Source organism: Sylvia atricapilla, chromosome 6 (assembly GCF_009819655.1).
Source record: "Sylvia atricapilla isolate bSylAtr1 chromosome 6, bSylAtr1.pri, whole genome shotgun sequence".
In the NCBI taxonomy this organism is placed as follows: domain Eukaryota; kingdom Metazoa; phylum Chordata; class Aves; order Passeriformes; family Sylviidae; genus Sylvia; species Sylvia atricapilla.
The window spans coordinates 50,037,035-50,057,558 of NC_089145.1; the positions used below are offsets into that span (position 1 = coordinate 50,037,035).

The following is a 20,524-nucleotide window of genomic DNA, read 5'->3' on the forward strand; positions in this document are numbered from 1 at the left end:
GGATCTTGATCACTCCCCTGTACGTTGGCTCATCCATATTCAGCCAAGCAGATGGGCAGCACCTTGGTGTCCACTGAGATTTAATGCCTTTAATTCAGTTTAAAGTCCCAGTGCTGCCTGGTCTTGTCTCTGCTGCAGTACGCTGCAGGAACCTGTTACATTTTGCTCTGTTTCCTCCTCCTTGCAATCAGTGTTTCAGCAGGGGATGAGAGGGTGCCTCTCACACATACTTCAAGCACAGCCAACTCAGCTAAAAGAAAAGTGTCTCAGCTCCTCAGTGTTTTCCTTAAAGGTGTCCATGTGGATAGCACTGCCAGTTATTTCAGGGATGAAGAGCAGAGCACACACTGGAGAGGGGCTGTTCAGTTTCAAAGCCCTTGCTTACTTGTCTCCAGCCCATATCCCCTTTCCAGGTATAGAATAAACACCTTTAAGTCTGTGGAAATTTCAACTTTTCTTCAGCCAGAGGAGATTCAGGACTTCTTCCCAGGGGAATTCCCCGGACCAGATTTCGATAAGAGATACACAGCTGAAGTTTTAGATGTAACCACACAGGGTCGGTTTTTGCAGGATTAGGGAAGGAAGCATGGCCTTTCTGAAATCCTGAGGACTGAGGGAGATAGCCAGGGGAGTAGGATAACATAATCAATGTGGACGCTGCACTAGGCAGCCGAGCAAGAGTTGGGATCATTGCTGGGGAAGTCCCAGTTTGAAAAACTGGGTCATTCAGCGCCCACTCGTACATTACAATGGCAGGACAAGATTTATGCTGCCCAGCTGTCCATTAAAACTGTCAGGGCTAAGGCCCATGGCTGACAAGACAAACTGGATATAGATACTTGTAAATTATTCTCAAAAGACAAATTTCTTTGGTAAAACTTTGTGAACCAAACAAAGCATTCAGACATATAAAGGGTCTCCCCTGTGCCTCATGTAGCAGGAAACAGAGCTATGATTTGAAATTCTGGGGATTTAGTTCTTAGCAACAGTCTCCAGGTCATATGAATAACTCTTGAGAATCAATCCTTATGTGAAAAATGCATACTATCATACAGATGTATTTTATTAAAAAACATTTTTCTCCATTTACTTTGGAGAAAAGTTTATTTCTCTGGTTCTGAGATACATTGTGAAATACCATAGTGCTGAGGTTAATCATACAGAAAAAGGAAGTTTGCTGAGCATTTTAAGGGAAGCCATCCAGTATTCAGAATCACATTCTGCAGGAGAGACTTCCAGGAAGAAAAGTCTTTGCAAAGAAGACACTTTCCAAGGGTGAGTGACAAAAGGGAATAATTGATTTTGAAATGGCAGAGGTCAATAGGGTGGACAAAAAAAAGGAAAAAAATACACTTCTGCTTCCAAGAGCTTCAATCCCACCTAGTTGCCAACCTGATGAAAGAAGCTCTTTAGTTTCCTTCTTCTGAGTGGGATAGATTGCACTGCCACTGACTTTGAGGGTCCTACTTAAGGGTCAGAAAGTGAGGTCCTTAATGCCCTCATTTCACTTCAAACAATATCTTCTTTACCTCATTTACAATCTAAACTCTTGTTTATTAAGCCCTATAAGATCTTTAGATAGCACTGTCCAAGGATAAAAATTACTATTTTTTTTCAGTTCAGCCACTGAGACAAGGGCACTTGTATTATGGGTACTGATTTAGAGTAGCTGTTTTAAAGCCAGTAAGCTTTTTGGGTTGTGTTCAAGGTACTAAGCAGAGTAGGGTAAGACAATATTATCCTTGAACAGCACGCATAGTCTCTAGCTCTGATTACACACAGATTTTGCATTATGCCTCTTGGGAGTGAAAAATAAGGAAAAAAAAAGTCAAAGTAAGGATTAACAAAGCTAACAAGACCCTGAGGGCTTCTTTCCAAAAGGCTTTCTCTACAATCCCATCGGTTTAAAGCTTAGCGTAAAAATGAAAGTATTTGTATCAAGAGAGGGAGGTAACTCTTCAGGATGAGAGTTTAAAAAAAAAAAAAAAAAAGAATAAAGCTACCCACTACGAGCAACCAGAATGTTTCCAAAACAACTTGTAAACCACAGAGAAACCTGGCAGTATTCAATCTTGAAAAAGCAGCTGCACAAATGTTTTATGTTTTAAAATAAGCAGTGTGTCAAAGTGATGTGGGACTCAGCTCAAATAAGAAGACTTGGTGAGACTTTCTTCTTTCCTTGTGCATGTCTGCATTTAGGAGAGAAATGATGGGCTTGCACCACGGGTTATAAAATGTGTCCTCATGCCATGTTTTACACTATCCCCCAAGCTCGCATTCGCTGTTCTTGCCAAACCAAAATTCTGGGGTCCTGTTTCAGAGTAGTCTCCTGAAGGGGAACTCCTTGATTCTAACCCACTTTTCAAGGTTAATACTGATGTGGATAATGGAGACAGACTGATCTTGGGAAGATGTCTAGGTTAGACATCCTTAGGAGAGTAGAAATCATTCAGTGTCTTATCTCGAATCAAACCACAGACAGCAGACTAGACAAAGCTAATGTCTCCTATGTCCTTATTACAGCCCACACAGAGGCAGCCTTTGCTCTGGTACTGCCTGTGGAGGCTGATGAGATCCAGCAGAAAGCAGCAGTAAAACAGCCCTCCCAGAGCTGAAGGTCAGGGCTGGGGCAGAGCTGCCCAGTTATCCCATGCCATGGAGCCGACTTGCTCAGTGGGAGGTTTTTCATGCCAAGAAGCTGTGTAGGTGATGTCAGTCTTCTTGCTAATGAGAACATGGATAAACAGGGGAAATAAACCCATGCAGAGCCCCCGGTGCTGCGGGCAGATTGTTATCTATGTCTGAGAGAGGCTAATCTGAAGATAACTGGGGTAGCTCTGCATTTTATGTGCAACAACAGGAACTGAGTTAAGCAACAGCATTCATCAGTCTATTCTCCTTAATGGCAAGGTGTTTGCCACCCTGAACAGAGTTCTTTACACTAAGGAAAATAGGAGACAAGGAGACAAATTGCTTAAAAGCGATTAGACTCCTTAAAATGCAAACCTGAAGATTAACTACATATTAAGCTTTTCCAGTCTCCCCTGGTAAAAATACACAAATTTTTACTCATCAATTTGCTAATACTTGAAAAAAGTAGTCTTGGACAAGTTTTGCTGCTGCAATGTATGATTTGCTTAATTGAGATGGAATCAGCCAGTTTTGGGGAAAGAAGGGAAGAGGGATCTTCTGTCCCAAGGGTGTTGAAAACTTGTTATTTTTTCCAGCACATTTATTCTTTTTTCAGGCTTGTCAGGCACAGAGCTGACAACAGTTTCTTGCTTTGCCTCAATCACAGGCTTCATCATGCAACAATAAAGGAAAACATTCCTTTTAAGTAAATTGGAAAAATTGACTCTCCACACAGTACAGCAGCTGAGCTGCCTGTCAGGCTATACAAAAAGCATACCAAAGAAGTCTGAATAGCTGTGTTGATACTTCAGTGCTGGACACTGTCAAGAGCTGAGCAAGCAAAAGGTCTCTCTGCAGGGCTGGTAATGCACAGCTGGCCGAGCCCCTTCAGCAACCTGTGCTTCAGCCTGTAAAATCGGCGACTTCCTTTGGAAAAATCAGCTGAATTCATCTTGAAAGGGAAAGGAAAGGTCAGCTCCTCATCCTGCTGCCAGCAATGCTCTGCCTCAGGCAGGTTGGCTGCTATGGGGCAATTTTGCACCGACTTCCCACCCATCCCAACAGTGTTTTTGCCCTGCCTGCAGTCTCCTCTTCTGGCACCAAGAACCAGCTCTGATGGGCTCCTGCCTCTGTGTCCAGACTAAAGCACATTGGAGGCTCATACAATTATTCAGCACTACAGGATGTGACCCCATCCTTGGTTACCTGCTGCCCCATTCCAGCTTGTTCTCAGACCTCTCTCTCCAGTTTGCCACCAACCCTTCCCAAAGTCACCCACAGCCCCTCAGCCCTTTACCACTTTTTTCTCCATTCCAGACTTTATTCCACATAACCCAGCATATGATAACACCTCGAAGGAAGCATTTCCCCACCACACTGTCCTGCTTTCACACCCCCACATCCACATTGCTCACTCCTTCCCAGCCATAACCCGCATGAGGCAGAGAAGGACAGGGACCAGAGGGGCTGGAGGGCAGGGACACTGACAGATGAGGAATGGCAAGAGCCCTTCCTGCAGCAGCATTGTCAGCACAAAGTTACAGCCTGAACTCACATAAAACCCAACTCTTTCTCCTCAGGAGAGGGCCCATGCCCTTTTCCACCTATTTTACTTGTACCCATGAGGCTGCAGTACCTTCACTACTAGTTGCTGGGACAACCGATATTTTTTCCTTATACACATAAATGTATATTCAGTAAAGTCATATTCTGTAGTGAACTTGAAGATGCTTAGTGACCTTCCTGACTGGTAGACAAGTCTCCAGGGCAGTTCATGAGGTGGCTGCCAAATCAGTCCTCTCTTTGCTTTATTGCTGAATGCCGGAATGGGTTATCAAAAAACCCCACACACAACCCAAAAACCAAAAAAAGCACCACCTTGATCTTCTCACTCTGTAATGTCAGGTTCAGCCTCTCATCTATTCAGAGGAAATCGAAGCTATAAATAGTCCTACCCTGCTTTCACACCTTAGTTTACAGAATTAAGAATTCTTCTTTCCAGTATTGAATGCTGCAGAGCTTCCACTGAAGAAGGCCAACTGCTTGTTTAAAGTGACCACTTAAAAAAGAACTGTGGTACCATTACAGTGACAACAGAAGTAACCAAATATACTTTCTGATGGGCCCTTCTGCCTGCAGTCTGATGAGCCAGAGATTGTTTTGAGAGGCTCAACTTGGGAAGGGCGGAATGTACATTTACTCCTTGGATTGCCCCATGCCAACTGAAAATTCCCCTTGATATCTGTGCAACAAGAGTCCAGGAGCATTTCAGTGTTATTAATGGCACACCATGAAGTCTATTTCAGCCTGCAGCAAGCTCAGCTCTCCAATATGCCTAGGGGCATATGGTTACCTCCATGAGGCATTACTGGGCCTTTTCAAGTACATTCAAGTACCTGATAGGAGTTAACTGCAAATCTGCACTGATTAAATAAACTGAGCACATTATGTCTTCCCCTATACATAAAGGGAGAAGAAGCTGAAGAAAGGAAGGTTATGGGTTTTGGGGAGATCACCGGTGACATACTAGTACAGAAAATATTTGTTTTACTTATTTTTTCACCACTATCCCTTTGTGAATAGAAGTATTTTTTCAAGAACCTGGACCTTAGAGAATGGAAGAGCTTTTGCTGCTCTACTGACACACCCCTTCTGAGAACTGCCGTCTGCCCTAAGCTTGCCCACAGCCTGACTCAGTATCACTTACAGGATCCTTCAGGCTGGCAGTAGGAGGTCTCTAAGTGAAAATCCTGCTAAAACCAGGGCCATCCATGAGGCCCAAACAAGTAACTCAAGGCTTCATCCAGCCCAATCTTTCAAACCTCCCATGAAAATCTGAAAGTGTTATCCAAATAAAAGTCTTTATCTTAGAAGTCAGGGTCAGTTATATCAGCACATATACACCAGTTTATTCACTTTATTCACTATGAAGTGAAGTATCCCATCTTTCTGATCTCAGTCTGTACCACAGATTTCCATCTCTTCCATCTTCATTCTAGTTCAGAAGGGATCAAAAGTCAATACAATTAAAATTATTTTTTAAATGGCAGATTGTCTTCTTATAGGTTATTTTCCTCTATCTTCTGTTTTCTGAGTATTACCAAAATTGTAAGGTTTTTTCCTGCATTTGTGATGGTTATTTTTCTTTCTGTAAAAAAAAAAAAAAAATTCTGCCTATCTTCACTCTACTTCCTGATTCCAGGAGACAGAATGTTAGCAAAAAACTTGCAAAACTGAGGAAGCTATTGCAAGAGCTGTCAACACTTCCACAAAAATATTCATATCACAAAGTTCATCTGCACAACTGGCCACTTGCATTAAAGGAGTTAAATTGTGAGTAGGTTGCAGTAACCAAGATATCCTCCTATTTTTTCCTATGACCTCATTTGTGCAGAACTACAATGTAGTTCACATGGGAAAATACCACCTGACCGTACTGTGACATGTTAGCAGCAAGTACTTTAGTCTCTAAGTTCATTAATCCAGCCTCAGCATTATGTATTAAAATAAACATTAACAAAATTAAACATGGAAATCTGCCATAAATGACCATATTTGGCCAGGTGAGTTGGGGTGCCAAAGGAGTGCAATAAACAAAGTTGTCAGTATCTGAAGGTGCTTGAGCCAACAGAGAGCATCTACTGGGTTGTTCCTACTCAATCTGCCTCCTCTTCCCTGCCCTGTGAGTGAGACTTCTCACACAGCACTGGGACACACTGACCCCAGCAGGCACACACACAGGAATATCTGAGCTCTGCCATCATGCCAGGCATGCCCACAGCCCTCACCTCAGGCTGGCTGGGATGTAAAAACCAGGGCTTTCAGCAGCTTTGTTTACAGCTAAGCCTGCAAAGATGAACAAAGTCCACCCCCCTGTTGCTCTAATGCCCCTCTGTAAACATGCTGCTGTCTGATAACTGTATTTTAATTTCCATCTGTTGCTGTTATAGGATGGTTCAGAATGACTGCACATGTCCTTTTTATCTGTGCAAATGGCATTAGTCTATAATAAAAACTGTGGGGTTTTGTTTTGGGGTGGTTTTTTTGTCACATATGTGCTTGGGAAAGAGGAACAGCAGTGTTGAAGTGACTGAAGTGACTTGTAATAATTGGCAAAGCTGACTTTGAGAATTAAGCTTGCTTTCACATCTTTAGACTGCATCTATTTGGGATCATTAAGGCAAGGAAGTATACTGTGAAATCTTAGCCCTTCAGTAATCTTTTCCTGTTGATTCCACATTTCCTAACATCTAACATGGAAAGGAGCGCCTTTGCTCATCTAAATTTCTGTTCGGCCTCTCCAGCAAGGCCTGCCTTCCTGCTGCCTCTGTATCTGGTGTAACTCTTCTTTCTGTCCTGATTGAGTTTGCTGGCAGATGTCCACTGGTGGATGTACAAAGTGGTCAGATCCTCACAAACTTTCATGGTAAATGGGTAAAAGCAGTTAGAGAATTAACCAGGCAGGTTAAACTGCTGTTGTGTGTTTTACTTGATTTGTGATCCTTCCCTAAATCCCTCCTGTCTCAAGCATTTCATATCAAACTCCAGTCTGCTTTTCCTGAGCTCAGTCTGACTTTAAGAAAGGTCAAATAAGGTGACCAGGGCAGACATTGAATTTCTTTATCAACATCTGTTTTGCTAGCAGACTTGCAATTTTGCAGCAACACTCAGTGATTGCTCTTAAACTGCTTTCGAGTGCTGTAATTGCCTGCACCTTTTCTGTCAAGGTATATATTGGGTCCTTACCACAAGCTCATACCACATAGCCTGGAGTACAGCTGCTGTCCATAAACCAGGAATTGAGTATTAGCTACTGTGTCCAATGGCACCGTGTCTCATCCTTCAAAGGAGGTGTTAATCATGTTCTGGACATTTTTGAATTACTTGGAGATAATTTATTTTGGTTTTCCTATTTGATTTTGCTAAGGTTATTTCAGGACCTCTGTTATATTCCAGCTTGTTCAGAGTTGGTCTGCAGAGAAGCTTGGAGGGTCAGAGCACAGAGAACTTTAAGTCTCATAATTTTCCTCTAATAAATGAAATAGCCACACTAAAGCCAAGACTTCACTATAAAACCGTCCTTCAGCTGTGCACTCATTGATTTTGTGGGGGTCAACCCAACCTTGGCCCCATGTGTTGTAGAAGATGCCTCTGAACAGTTATGTCTGGTGGCAGATTGTCCCCCACAGGTACAGCTTAAATAAGGAACAAGGACAGCAACTCCACAACATGGGCTCCTGTGGGCTGCCTCTGAAAATGCACCTCCAAGTGAGCTAAGCCAAGTTGCAGCAATGGGGGAGGCAGGAGCATGGTTACAGGAGATGGGGGCTATGGCAAGATCAGGCCAGCCTCAAAGCCCTTACAACATGAACCTGAAGAGTTCAAGACAGAGTTAGTAAATAAATTTCTTTGTTGTTTCTATTTAAAAAAGTCTTACAATATGAACAATATATATTTTGTTCTGCAAAATTGAGAATACTTTGATTTAGTGCCATTTTGCTTACTTGGAAAGGAAACACATTTTCTTGGTACAGAAGAGATTGGAAAGCAATTACTACACATCCCACCCTAAAGCATATGTAAAAGATTCCTGAGAATTATGTGATCAACTCATGTGTTTTGTGAAATCAAATTTCACAAAACCTGTGGCAGGTGCCTTCATGACTCTTTGTGAAAGTAAAAGCTACTGCCACTACCTGCACCACATGGTCTATGGTACTCAGATGCTTCCTCTCAGCTCTCAGTATACACTACTTCAGAAATGCACATGTACTTTAAACATCTGATTCTGTCTTTTTTCATACTGCTGCAATGGAGCTGAGGTTGGCAGGATGACTTCTGAAGGTATATACATGAAAAGGAGGGGGAATTAGGGCTTGAGGTTGCCACCAGTTTACTGAGAAGAGCCAAGGGCAGCAGTCAGCTGAGGAAAGAGTGCTCAGTTTGTGAGGCTGAGGCTCCATCTCAGATGGAACAGAAGGGGCAACTCTCAGAACAGAAAGTGCACAAAGTTGTTGAGATTTTGGCAAAGATTGAGAGGCGGCTGCCAACACTGCATTTCTAAATGGTAGAAATCTTGTAGCAAGCTTTAGGTCTGGGAGATTTCCACTGCTTTGAGTAAGCAGTAAGGGATCCTACAGGCCAAGTGCAAAGCCACAGAGATCCAAGACTTTGATACTTGCCAGGTTTCTCAGCTTTCTGCTGAACCATATGGTACCTGGTATCAGCTTTTTGGTCTCTTCTACACTGGGATTTAACCTTCCTGTCTCAGGAAGAATTGCAACCAAAAAGAATCAGAAGAATATTTTTAAACTTCATTCTCCTGTTCTCCCTAAAGACTGCTTCACAGAAGAGATGAAAATTTCCCAAAAAAAAAAAAAAAAAAAAAAAAGTTTCATTTCTTTATTCTCTTGCCTAGTGGGTTCATTGGGGATTTCCAGTTAAAAAGATAAATCACAATTAAATACAGTCTTCCCATAAGAAAACCATACTTCCCTAAATATTTCACCAAATATCAACAAAGTTGATACAGGGAAAAGAAAAGTAAAACAACAAAGCACTCTTATTTGGCAGTGCAATGCCAAGAAGATTCTGAAGGAGTTTTTTGTACTTCATTGAATGGCCATCTCTATATGGAGCACAGGGGCTGGGCAACAACTCTGTACCATCATCATGATACCAGGGAAAGCCTCCTCAGATCCTGACTGAAAAGTAGGATGGAAAGAGAATGGCTCTACAAACCGTCAAGGACAAGAAGCAGCTGGCAAGATTATTCAAAACAGTAAGCTGGTTGCAACTTGAATTTTGCTACGTTGCAATTTGAATTTTAACTGATGGAAGGCTCTCCATAAAATCAGAACTCTATATGTCAAGGCAAATCCAGATTTCAGTTTACATCTGAATGCATCAACTGTGTGGAGTCTATTGAGTTGAACTGCAATAGCAAGAAGAATTTGTTCCTGCTTCTTCGAATGCTTTAGGAGGAGCCAGCTCTCAGAAAAGGACAAACAGCTCTCCCTGGAGCACATCACACATCACACTGCTTATGTGTCAACTCAGAAAGGAAAGATTTTCTGAAGTTAAATAGATGTTCAGAAAAACCCTGCCAGTCCACAGTGGCTCTGAGGCTATGCAGTTGGGGTGTTTTGCATATTTTCAGGAGTGTAACACCAAACTTCCAACTTGTATTCCACAGCAAGAGAGTAACTCTGGGAGTGCTCAGAGGTCTCCTACCCTGACACATACAGAGTACCAGGGATGAGTGAAAAGCACATCATTAATCTGAGGCAATCCAGACATACCAGGTTACTTGTCAAGGAAGCTTAAATTCCTTTAAAGCATTTGGACGTCTTTTAATTTTATTTCTGAAAAAAGTTTAGAAGGCATTGTAGTAATGCAGTTATAGAGCTAAAGATTTAATTAATTACCTAAGGTATTAGATTACTCTGTGACACAGAACATTTACCATTTCCCCTTATACTAGGTACAGCCCTTCAGCTTTATTGACAGGAATTCATTCAATCTCTTTTAAACTTCAAATCCAGGGTACTTACCCTAAATGAGAAAGGAAGCAAAAGAGTGACCACTTCTGTACCCAGTGTGTTCTTGTCAACACAGGATGGAGAACCAGGAGGCTTTCTACCAACTGACACACAACACTGACAGAACTCAAGCTAAAAATAATGTGAATATCCACCACAGGAATGCATGAGCCTCATGGTTGCTGGGATTGTTGCATGTGATGGCAACTCTCCTGCTTTATGAATGAGAGCTGAATTTTAATTACCCTCCTTCACTTACTTTGCAACTTGTATGAAAGTGATGGAAAGTGATTTAATTCTTGTTTCTACCAGAAAGCTTGTCTCCCAATACATCCTTTGCATTAAGGTAGTGATAAATCAGAAAAAGCAAGGAAGTTGGAAGTTGCATGGCAGCAAAGTCTTTCTAGATAGGCTAGCTCAGTGACATTTTTGTACTCCATTTTACTTTGCCTGTCCTAAAAGAAATCAGATTTTATGGCACAGGACATAAGTCAAGAAGTAACACTTCTGTAAATGACATTTTTTAGGATGACATGATTTGATTTTTTAAACTTTTATCCAAAGGAAAGCTTGAATCATCAAAAACCGATTCCCCACCATGAAAAATCTAAGTCCTAGGTCAAGTTCAAATAGCTAAATAAAGAAAAGTGTCCCTACCCTGCAGCTAACCCTTGCTCTTGTATTCATAATTGAACACCTGAAGTTGTGGTAAAAGGTTTGCTGTTCCTGCCCTCACATGGGAGCACTGAACACCGAACATCTTTGCAGCTGGATTCTCCGAGGAGTAGGCAGATGAGAGAGAAAGCTTCCCAGGGGGATGCTGCAGCCAGACAGGGAGTTACACCCTGTGCAGGAGCAGTGCTATGACAGACTGTGGTCTGGCCTTGAGATTAGAACACTTTAAGAGATTTGTACCTCTGGCTTTAAAGTCTGTTTCCAACGCAGAGATATGCGAAGAAATATAGGAGAAGGAAAAACTATTTGAGCAACTGTAAAAGTTCATTTGAACAAGGGGAAAGTAACGTTACAACACTGATCTGGAGAAACACAAGTGTTTTAGCAGAAAATAAAACAGTTTCTCTGGGGAGCTGGCTTTGGGACAGAGCTCAGTGGCAGAGGATTTAAATGTGTTCAGATAAAAAAATAATGTGAAGTTATTTTTATGAACTTATTTGAGTGCATGTTTCTATGACTAACGTAAAACTCAGGTGTTTCCAGATATTCCTTTGAAAGTGGAAATCATGTGCCTTACACATCCATTTACACAGAGGGCTGCATTTTGGGTTAATAGACATGGCTGATTTTGGGTTAATTTTCTCCTGCTCATGGCAGACTTGGCTATCCAACTGGGAATAGCACCGATACCACCAGCCACCTACTTCCCTGCTTGGCTTTGAAAACAGAGTTTAGGAGTAACTTGTTCAGTGTGACTGTGTGAGGTGCATGAAAAGGCAATGTAGCAGATATCAGATGACTGGTGATCCCCAAATTCAGTGGCTTGCAGAGTCAGTGAGTTAACAAGCTTAGTCTGCCAATGCTTTCCAGTTTCCTCAGGACTTCCAGCTGGTGAAAGGCAGCTCCCCTCACTCGATCAAAGCACTGGCCTCCTCATCTGGAGGTGCTTTATTTCCCTATTGTGAGTCTGTAAATGGTATACAGAAGGTGCAGAACCACAGAGGACATAAGGTAAAGCAGCTGCAGGAAATATTAACTGAACTACATCATAAAAGCAAAATCTGCTGCCAGTCACAAGAGGAACCTGTTCAGTGCAAGTGAGATTACATAAATATTGGTGATCACAAGAGGACTCAGTACAATAAGCAGAGCAAGACCAGAAAATGTAAAGACCTTACTTGATTTTTCTTCTTTAATGTTGTACTCCAGCACACCAGGAGCCTCGTTCTGCACTGGCAGGCGGACTGCAAGGACCATGTTGTTCACATTACCCTCCTTCCTAACTAAGAATATCTGAAAAAGGAGAAAAGAATCAAGAGCTCGGCTACATTATGTGAGTTTCTAAACTTTATTTTAGGTCATTGGCTATGTAGATTTTTATCAGTACAATCCACCTTTAAATAGCCTTATTTTAGCTTCATTCCACTTAGTTAAGCTTTATATAACAAAAATAATGGAGAAAGGGACATTTCATCTCAGTGAAATTCAGACGTGCAAAGAGACTCACAAAGTTTCTATGCATCACTGATGTCCCACTTATGCCTAAAGCAAACTATCTCACTAACTGAAGAGTTTAAAACTGCACTCACAATTTAAGTGATGGTCCTCACATCAGTGTCATTAATTACAGATGTCACCCTGGAATGTCCCAGTCCAGGTGTAAAGCAAAGGAGTCACTTGTACATTTAGTTGATAAGGATTTGGGTGTCCATGAGTGGAGCACAAGGCCAAGGGCTCTTGTTGTCACAGGGTCCATGGTAGAACATTTTTCTGGGACCAGAAAATCATTCAGGCTGGCAGGCATCCTGGGACGACCCTTCTCCAATCCCCTGGGTGAAGCCATGAGGCCAGACCAAGTTTCTCAGGGATTTGTTTGTACAAGTCTGGAAAATGTCCAAAGTTGGAGACTGCACAGCCTTTCTTGGCAACCTGTCCTGCCACTTATTGTCCTCACAGGGAGAAAATGCTTCCCTGCACCAAATCTGAACTCCTCTGGTTCCAAGGTACGCGGTTGCCTCTTGTCCTCCCACCCTGCAGTGCTGCACAGCCTGGCTTCATCTTCTCTGTGACCTCCCTGCAGGCACCAGGGGTTACTGTGTGGTCCCCTGAAGCTGTCTTCTGGCTGAACAAGCCCTGCTCCCACAGCCTGTCCTCAATGGGTCTGTGCCCACCATCCATACAGCTCCTTTCCCACAGAGCTGCTCCACCAAAAAAAAGGAAAAATGCCTCATTCTTGGTCTTGTGTGAGATCCTAAGTGTGTTTCTAATTAAAGCTCATTGTCAGGGATATTTTTAGCTTGTATCTTGAAGGTGCAGATACAAAGACAAAATAATCTTCACCTTCTTTGGTTCTTTGATAGTAAGCTTAGGCAGAAAGGAGTCAAAGTATTTTTTAAAAACTGAATTAAAAATTGAGTTTTGTAGCCTGGGTAATATTAAAAAGAGAAGTGTGAGTTGATAAAATCATTAATCAACTGTAATATATGGAAATCTAGCAAAAAAACATTAATTTCTTGGGCAGAGGAATTTTTTAAAAGTTTGATTAGAAGCCAGGACCTTTCCCTGCCTGAGTGCCAGTCATAAGAGCATCTCCAGTGGCTTTGAAGCACCCATGCTGAACACACAGCTTTGGAGCTGCTTCACAACCTCACACAGTCCTGTCATCTTGGCCTCTTGAGTTCAGAAGAAACGGAGCCCCAGGGGCTCGGGCTCACCATCAGGGCAGAGAAAATGCAAATGAAAGCACAGCGGTATGCCTTTAACAGGCTGAGTTCTAGAGCAGGCAACGCCCACCTTCTGTCACAGTAAGGGTCTGCAGGTGATGAAGTTAGTTATCTGCATGGAGAGGCTCTCCATGCCCAGGTCCTACCACCCACATGGCAGTGCTGTCCCTCTAACCATGACTGCCAGACAGCACCATCTTATATTGCTACATCTGAAATTTAAGCTAAGCAACCAGGGAAATGAAACCTGGAAATGAATCACTTCTTTTTTCCTGATCAGCACGCCTGGTTGCCATGGATCCAAAGGCTAAAATAGGACTATGGCAGTTCAGAGAAGTAGGGGGTGGGTTTTCTGAGCTGTACTCAAGCCTGCGGCCTGGGTCCAGACTGGTATTGAAATCAGTCTCCTCTATTTTCACCACAGGTAGGAATGGTGCTGCCCAGTTTCAGGTGGGCTCACAGAGGGCAGGAGATTCCGCCCTTGCTGTGGGACACTGTGGAGTCCCTTGAAGTACCTATTCTCCTGCCTGCTTCTGAGTGCAGCTGAAGGCTGTGCCCAAGAGCAGTGTGAGCAGGAGGAACAGAGTCTGCAAGATGTTTCCCCAAAGCCACTCAGAGTTGGGGAAGCCTCTGGGAATGGAAAATGGCTGAGGAGGCTTGGTCTATGCATGGCTACATCACAGACAGTCATGCACATCTCCACTTACAGACAGAACAGAAAAACAGGGATTTTCTTGCTCAATCTAATTGAGAAATCTGATTCAGGGTGAGGTGCACAGCCCAGGCTGCTCAGGTGATTTCCACTGGAGGGTGTCACTGGGCTGTGCAAGTGTTTAGCCCTGGGATGGACTGACTCAGCCAAGGGACAGGTCCAAACGTCCTGAGAGGAGGTGTGCCCTCACATCAGCTCAGGTCATTTGCACCTGCCCTTTCCAAAGGATCCACATCTACAGCCTGCTATGCCTCATGGCTCAGACCTCTCAGGAAAGGGGAGCAGCTCCCTTTGGCACAGAGATCTTTTCCTTAAGCAAGCTCTGAGCTTTGCACAAGCGTATAATTCTCTAATACTCAGTTTATGCAAACCAGATACCAATTGTTGCAATAAAAATGACTCCCAGCAGCTCCCTGAATCTAAGGTCCTTTCCTTCACAGATTATTTTCATTGCTCCAGATTAGAATATTCATACTTGTGGGTATGGCGGTGAATGGGAAGCCATCTCCGTGAATCTACATGGTAAGCAAATAAAACCAGTGATAATATTCCTTGTTTTCTCAAAGCAAATAGAACTGTTCTGTGTTGTTGAGAGAGGTAAAGCATCAAATGGTAATGGAAACAAAGAGCAGTCTGCTAAATATTTTTGTTTCCACATTAAAAAAATGCACTGCTCTCCTAACCAAGGACAGGAAATGTGGTTGTCTGAACTGAAATTGCTTTGGACTTACCCCTGCTGTTTCTTTGCCAAGGATGGCCCCAGCCCTTTCCTGGCTCATGTTCAGCTGAAGCCAGACAGGACACGTCTTGATGAGTTTGTCAAGGATGCTGATCCCTGGAAGCTGGAGGCAATTTCGCACAGCAGTGGCCTGGCAGAGATGTGTCTCTTTCCCCTCTTCACTGGTATCTCTGACAGGGCTGAAACACAGCAAAGGAGTCCCCAGTAAGCAGAACTGCAAAACTAGGGGGAGTAAGGACTGTAAGTGCAAACACAGAGGCAGACACAGGAGCACTTAGACATCAGGGATGCTCCTTGAGGGGCATCAAACCATGGGCACATTGTTCTGACAGCAGGCTGGCAGGGAGCTTTGTGCTGAGCTCTCTTGGTTTTGGCTCACCCATCAATGCTGCCAAAGTACAGATGCCCACAGACACAGGTAAGGGGTGGCCAGAGCCACAGAGAGTTGGGTTCACCCTCCAGCTGAAGGGTCTGAGAGATGTTTCATGGGTTCAAAAGCAGCAATGCAGCAGAGGAGTCCCCATAGTCTAATGGCAGACTGGTGTTAAATACTGGCTTCAACCTATGGTGCTGATGTGATGAAGTATTTATAAAGTGTTTAGATCTGCAGGCAGTGAAAATACTTGTGCTGAGAAGTCTGGTCACAAGAGCTCTGCTGGATAAGACCATGGACTCATGGGGATACAGGCTTGTCATTAATTTGATTAATTGGTTTTACATTTAAGGAAAATGTAAGAGAACATATGCAAAAAGTATTTTGCTGCTCTAACTTTCTGCATAGATATCAGAATGGAAAATGGGACTCTCCCTTTTTATTTGGTCTTACTTCAAATATTTTTCTTTTCCTTTTATTTTTATAGATCCAGATCTTAAGGTACTACATTTCAAATAAGGTCAGTCTTAAACTACTAAAAGAGAGTAGTTTCAAAGGCCTAACCTAACACAGCAAGTCTGTCCCAAACGTAAGTTTGTGTAAAAATAGCCTTTCAAATCACAAAAGCAACAGAGATTTTATTTTTAGCAGCATTTTTCTTTTTCGACCCTTCACAGACATCTTTCTCATAAAATACAGGTGCCTCTGTAATTCTGGTTGTAGATTAAGGGTATTAGTGCACAGAATCTTGATTTTAATCAATACTTTTTCAAGATCATGGTCAAGACAGAAGGAATGAGAGACTGTTCTTCAAAAATAAAATCAATTTGAAATAAGTGAAACTCTCCCTTTACTTGTTATAAAAGCCCAGCTTGTCACATAGGTGAGGGAATTTCTTTCAGATGTAACAGCATGTGATTTTAATCAATATTATGTGAACATATAGAGTAAAATGAGGGAAGACAGGTTTTGGAAGTTACCCTGAGTCATCTCTCGGGTTTTTTTTTACAGAAGAAACAGCCAAAAAAAAAAAGCTTGTAACCATGTGAAAGGAAAACCTGTGTTGGATGGCAATATTCATACTCAGTAGTGGGAAAGAAGTAATGAATTCAAGGGAAAGAAAGCTGACATATAATGAAATGTTCCATAACAGCAAAACTTACTCTCCTAATTAGTCAAATAGGCATGAACCTGATCACAGCTGAATGATGTGTGAAGCCTAAGCCAAAAGGAGGTCAGTGCTGATAATGTCCTACTGTGACACCAGAAGGTGACATGCACAGCCATAGTTCCTGTGGTGCAGGACTTTGTTAGCCATTAATTATGTAAGATGGGGCCAGCAAAGCACTGATGCTCAGGAATCCCATTGCCTGGAGGGAAATGAGGGTTATCAACAAAGCAAGGAAAGTAGCTAAGCCAGCTTGGACATAGTGAGTATCAGGCACACAGTGACCCTGAGACAGGGTTCCTCACAGGGGGTGCAGGCACCCATCTCTCTGCTCCCTCCCACGGGCACAACATCTGAGAGCCCTGCTCACAGCACAAGCTGGGGTTTGGCAGCAAGAAGAGACTGGTGAAGAAAAATAACAGAACTGACCTTCCAGTACATGTGGCTGCATATAGGGTCTAAATTTTGGAGAATGGATAGAAAATTGAAAATAATTCCAGACTCAGAAATAGAAGATGAAAAAGTAAGAGCCTGAAAATCTTTGCCTTAATGGAAAATCTCATTATTTGAGTGTGTGGAGTCTTTCAGCACAGAAAATTTTGGGCAGTGGATAAGGCTTTTTTTTTTTTTGGCCTAACAGGAGTCTAATATTTTGGGGGCCCTCAGGGATGAGGTATTCTCCTCTTGAGAGCCAGACCGGCCTGAAAGGAGCTAAGCAGGGCTCGTGTATCTTTATAGAGGGAGAAAAGCACAGATGAGTGAAAGGGGAGACTGGCAAAAGGAGAGGCAGGAAGAGTCATTAACAGGATCATATGGAATCAGGGGAATGTTCGGTGAGACGTTTCCTGTCAGTGAATTATAAGAGATGATGGATAAATTCCCAGAAGAAGAGGAAGAGAATTGCAGTGTCCAAATCGCTTAAAATGTCATGTTTGGAGCAGTAGCACACATTTTATTGAATCAAATCTGTGCTGGCTAAGAAATGTGAGTGAATGACCTCCCAGACCTTTTTCAGCTGTAATGCTATGACCCATGACACACCAGTTGACGTAGTTATGGCACCGATGCTTGACTTCTGTCCTGGGCACAGCTGTCACAAAGATTTGGATGGGGCTGTGGGAATGCTTAATCCAGCAATTTAATCTTGCTCTGTGGTAGCTCTGTGGCTGCACAGAGAGGAGGGAGCCTAGGCAGCTCCTGGGTTCTTGCTGTGCTGCCAGTTGAAGGGATTTCCAGGGCCACCATGGTGAGCAGCAGCTTTTTCTGCTTTGCTCATTCAGAATTCAAATGATTCCTAAAGCCTCAGTTTTCAAAAATAACGTAAAACTCTGTTCTTGTCCCCCCAGTTCTGCAAAACCCTTTGGCTTATAGAGGCAGGTGCTCATTTTGCTGGGTGTGATGCGAAGCTGAAAAGCTGCCCCTAGAGCTGCCTGCTTTTCTTCTCTTTTATTGACTTCTTACTGCAAAATATGTTTAAATCTTGCAGTGGTTCTGCTAAATTGGATTCAGTTGGAAGCAGAGAACTGTGTGCTGCATATTAACTGGCGGCACAGGCTAATTAATTGCGCAGTGATTACATTCACACACCTGCCCTGGGCTTGCAGAAGGTATCAGGTTGCTTGCTGGAAGCAATAATAATGACAATGATGGTTTGAATTATTTCACAGTGACTGTGCATTGCAGTAATGACCACCATGACTCATTGCTTTAGAAACCAGGAGCCACACTGGCCAATTGAATATTCCCAGAAATCAGAAGATTGTCAAGGAGATATAATCCACTGAATTTTGTGCAGGTGAAGGCCTGAGCATACTTTTGCAAGGGGTTTCAAAAGTATTATCACAAACCTTCTGACACTGAGGGCTTCCTGGCTGAACTATATGTGGCTGGTCACTCTGAATTTCCCTGAGGCTGCTGAGACACACAGCAATTTTGTGAAACAACAGCAGGGACTGCTAGATTAATTCTTCACTCCTGCACATTTGCTCTGAGAAGAGACATAACATGTTTTAAAACTTAATCTTAAATTGGAAAATAAATGCTTTGTAGTGCACTGATAAGTAATGTCTGAGTGCCTTAGTATTGCTTAAATAGACCAGATGTAAGGATTAGGAGCTAGTCTTTTATTATTATGTTTTATTGCTTTGACTTCTCTCTCTGATAATGAGAAGACATCAAGAAAGAGCAAGAGCAAGGCCTGTGCTGTACTCAAGGAAAGAGATACAATGGTATCTCTGTATGATACAATTTATATTTATAGCAGAGCAGGAGCCACAGGTCTTAAAATGTGTGCCAACTGGCTTAATGCTGAGGGATAAACACTGACACTCAGGCAACAATTCCATGTGCCAGGTGATAGAGCAACTTTTTGCACCAAAGCTACCTGGTACCTGAAGGGATACCATTTGGGACAAGCCAGCTTGTGGCTGAAGCTGACATGCGGAAACCCTTCAAGCACAGTGGTTGTAAGGAGCAGCTGAAGCAGGAAGAAAAGACAGAAGCTGCTGGAGCCAACAGAGCAGTCCTGATGGAAGCTGATAGACAGTGCTGCTAATTCCTGTGGTTAAAAGAGACAGTTGGGAGCATGGAGCTTCATGGAGATGGGTGAGATTAAAAGACTGACAGAAGACTCCCAGGGCTGGTACACATCGTGTGTCACAACCAACCCAGCTGGACTCAGCTGCAGGGCTCTGTGCCACTGGCAATAGAGGCAGATCTCTGTATCCCTTATTTTCATAGTCACCTTCTTTCCTTACAGGAATAATTGGAGTTTCCTGAACAGCAAATAACTATAAGGTTTCACCCATTGCAAAAAACAGAACTTCCTATGGTTTCTTTGGTTTGATATCACTTCTAATTAGATAGGTGTTGAGGAACACATTGAGTGAAGGTAGCTTGGTGTCCAAACTACAAAGAATTATTAAAAATCTTTGTTCAGACATGTGAATTCATGTGCTATTACTTTCAGTTCACTGTGAGGGAAGTCACACAGTGCCACAGCTAGATGACATCAAACTCCATCTTGCTTCCGTCTTAGAAATGGCCATTTTTTGATGCCATCTACTTACTCTAATAAGCCAGCCCATCTTTGATCACTTGATCAGTCCAAATCAAATTAATCTGAGATGGAGGAGAAGGATTCATTTACTCTCTGGACCTGCCTTTGGTTACCTTGCTTGGTTCTTCCTTCTTCCAACAGATGGTGGAAGTGAGACTCTGAACCCAATATCTTTGAAATTCTGGAGCTGTTTCATCATAGAACAGAGTATTATGGAGATAGGAAGGCAGCAAAGTGATATATTGAAAAAGCATAGCACAAAATCTTGTTTTGTGCACCAAATGTGAACCCTGATTTGCAGAAAATTCAGGTTTTAGTAAGTGCTTTTTCATAACAGAGCCAAGGGATCTGACAAAAGTCAAACCAACAACCTGAAATAAAATAGCCAACAATGAAAAACCTGAAAGTAGAAAGAGAAGTTCTTGAGATCTTCAGGGATCACACCCAGCTAATTGCCGTCCTCTAGTCAGAAATAAATAGGTTTCTTGTTGTCTGACAGGCAGAAGGAGGGGCAAAAGAAGTAGGATGTAAAGCAAGCCGTGGGAGCTTCCTGCGTTGTAAGGTTCTTAGATGTACAGAAAATCAGATAATGGATAATGGACATGAGAAGCTTAGTGTGTTCCATGAGGCAGGCTTGCCTGTCCAGTGTCCTCCCTACCTTGCAGAATGCTTGTGTTACTGGTCCACCTTGGTGACAAGTTTGTAGCTCAGGAAGTTGTGCTTCTCAGCCTGTGGTCTGTGGAGAGCCTGTGGTTGGCAGAGCACTTCCTCCTGCTCACTGGTCCCCTTGCTCCTACTCTACTTAAATGTCCACCCTTCGACTCTTTGGTCTTCGGTCTACAGCTGATGCTCTGCACATGCAGGAGTTTTGGCTCAGCCTGGGAAGGACCAAGCTTAATAGCCA

At 42.8% G+C, this 20,524-nt stretch overlaps 1 protein-coding gene across 1 annotated transcript in view; it reads right to left on the minus strand.

The window, feature by feature from the left end:
* Positions 1–20,524, minus strand: part of RIN3 (Ras and Rab interactor 3) — a 64,339-nt gene that overhangs the window by 31,563 nt on the left and 12,252 nt on the right. Inside the window, exons 2-3 of the mRNA XM_066321894.1 lie at positions 15,014–15,200; positions 12,026–12,140 (exon numbers count right to left, since the gene is read on the minus strand). Of these exons, the coding sequence (XP_066177991.1) occupies positions 12,026–12,140; positions 15,014–15,200 (302 nt within the window). The remainder of the gene's footprint in view (positions 1–12,025; positions 12,141–15,013; positions 15,201–20,524) is intronic.